At 46.1% G+C, this 2,590-nt stretch overlaps 1 protein-coding gene across 1 annotated transcript; it reads right to left on the bottom strand.

Moving 5' to 3' along the window:
* LOC114794726 (myeloid-associated differentiation marker homolog) lies at nucleotides 1-1,448 on the bottom strand. Its single transcript, XM_028987470.1, has 2 exons — nucleotides 1,373-1,448; nucleotides 1-1,086 (listed from the first exon to the last, which is right to left on the bottom strand). Exon 2 carries the CDS (start codon nucleotides 898-900, stop codon nucleotides 52-54), a length of 849 nt encoding a protein of 282 aa, XP_028843303.1. The 5' UTR covers nucleotides 901-1,086; nucleotides 1,373-1,448; the 3' UTR covers nucleotides 1-51.
* Between the last annotated feature and the right edge of the window lie 1,142 nt (nucleotides 1,449-2,590).

Raw genomic sequence — 2,590 nt, 5'->3', positions numbered from 1 at the left:
AAATTTGCCTTTTTATTTGCCAACATGTCCTGCCGATGGCTTCCATGTTGCCTATGCTGGTGAGATGAAGAACACCAGGCGTACAGAGTAAACAGTGTCCACGATGTAGGCAACGAGGTTCACACAGGTCATGAAGGAGATGACCACCAGGTTGTCCCAAGCACAGTGCTGGCAGTTAGAGGGGCGTGGATTGTTCTTGAAGCTGTAAAGTGGCCAAATCACCACGGCCGTCATGTACATGAGCACAGCCAGCACGTTGTAGCCAGTAAGCACCTTGTCGAATGAGAATGGGAATAGTGCCAACAACCGGCCGATGGTGAAGATGATGATGATGAGCGCGAAAATAAAGCACATTGAGTAAACGGCAACACACCACTGGAGCCCAGGATAGAGGCTGAAGTTGCTCCTTTCGAGGGATATGAAGATGATGCAGGCCACAAAGGCTTCCAGAACTTTCATTAGGCCAGGCACTGTGGACAGGAAACCACTGATCTCACCAGGTCGAGCACGAATCATTCCCACCTCGATGGCGTAAGTTATAAATGCCAGGCAGGATGTCACAGTCGCGCCAATCCCATGTCCACATGTAGAACACACATAGAACGTTGGGTAGATCACGGAGGCTGCCAGCACCATCAGTGCGCCCAGCATGGCGAACGCTGCGGTGAAGTCCTCCCAGGAGATGGGCAGCTTGGAGCTGAGGTTGCTGATCTCCAGGATGAGTATAAGCAGCGTGATGGCAAAGCAGAAACACCACGTGAACATGCACCAGGTCCAGTAGGAGAATGGCATGTGGCCCACCGATGCCACCAAGCTAAAGCTGATGCAGGTCAAGACCACCTCCAGGACCCGGACAACAGTAACCGGCACAGACAGTGACGCAGTGTCAATTATAGCCATGGTAACGTCCTCTTAACTGGAGTAGTGTCTTTAGCTGATTCTGGTGTCTTATTCCTCCAAAATCTTCTCTTCCCAACACGGGATCCTTATTTTCTCCTCTCCGTTCATCCGTCTGTTGGCGGGCCAAGGCCGGAATTTACAGTCACGCCTTCGAAGCCGCACCTCTGCTCTTATCAGCACTTCCACCTGTAAGAGGTAGGGCATCCGTGCCCAGTGTTCAGGTGAGTGTGTGTGTATGTGTGTTCAGAAAACACACAATCCTTTGTGTTAAAAAGGATTTTGCATTTAATTTACATGAACGTTTACACTGTTGTGCCTTCTTGGCACCCTTTTCACATCTATCACTTACTTATGAAAACAATGCACATTCAGTTATTCTTTCATGTTAGTAGGCAGGAATATTTAACATCATTTTGTGTGTGTGTGTGTGTGTGTGTGTGTGTGTGTGTGACAGGTCACAGTCAGGCCATACCTTTGTGTTCGCATTACTCACATCCTGGCTCAAAAAAATGAGAGTTCACCTTCCTCGCCACCGTACCAATCACAATTACCTCTGACACGGCAAACGTGGTCTGAGGGATAAAGAGAAAAAATAGGGAAGAGTCACAGCTGATAAACATATAAAGGGTTTCCATGGTCCGCACAGTCAACAGAGCAGAGGCAGGAAGAGCAAAGTCCGGCCCACGCCCAACCTCCCCTTGTTCACACAAAACGTTGCTCGGGGGCCAAGATATAAATATAATGTCCAGTTCCTGTTTTTGTTACGTTTTATTACTACTTTTGTAAATAGCATTTCCCCTGCATGCACGTTTATATCTCTCACTTTCCAAAAATTGCACAGAAGCTTATCTAACTAGATAAACCTTTCACTGATGCACGTTCCATTGTGCACAAAAATAAAAAATAATAATAAATCCATTGGTTTCTTGCCTTTTTTCCACTTGCACTCCCAGGGGAGGGTCTAATGCCTGTCATGACATGTCCCTCTAGAGGAGAGCAGCGATTCTGAGAAACCCGCTTTAATCATTCATTGAGGATGTCCTGCCGTCTAAGCAGCCCATGAGTTATTTATCTGCATTTCGCACCTAGAGACAGGCGGGCGGCTCGAACAGGGCGCAGCTGGAACTGTTTGCGGAAGGTCGCCTGGTCCACCTTGTGCTGGCTGAGGGAAGGATTCAGATGACCCCTTTGTTATGGTCACCCCTCTCCATAAAATGTGTTAACATTAACCAGCTCTGAGTGTCCCTTAATGGCTCTGTCTCATGGAGGTGTAGGGAGATGGATGCACCCACATATCTACCGTTTTAGTGTGAACCTCTAACCTGCTAAATCATTGTTACCTGCGGAAATATTACCATTAGTTACCATAATTTACTAATAAAAAAATCCACAGCCAATTACATTGTGAGCTTTTTGCGTTTTTTTAGACTTCCCTAATGCATTGTATTTAACAGATGCCATTTTTCATTTTAATTACCTGACTAGAAACAACAGGTAATTTAATTATTTAGTTTGTTTTTGTCTAATAAATGACTACCACAGCCATAATTAACTGGATGTAAGCACTGTAAGCAATGCTGCGACGATTAGGACAGACTACAATGTCAGGGCTGAAGCTTTAGCTTCAGTGCAACAATCCCAAAACAATATGTACCAGAATATTGTCGGGAAGTAGAATCATGCAGCAGGA

This window comes from Denticeps clupeoides, chromosome 7 (genome assembly GCF_900700375.1).
Source record: "Denticeps clupeoides chromosome 7, fDenClu1.1, whole genome shotgun sequence".
In the NCBI taxonomy this organism is placed as follows: domain Eukaryota; kingdom Metazoa; phylum Chordata; class Actinopteri; order Clupeiformes; family Denticipitidae; genus Denticeps; species Denticeps clupeoides.
Note: the sequence above shows the minus strand (reverse complement) of the source record. Positions and strands in the feature narration are given on the sequence as shown.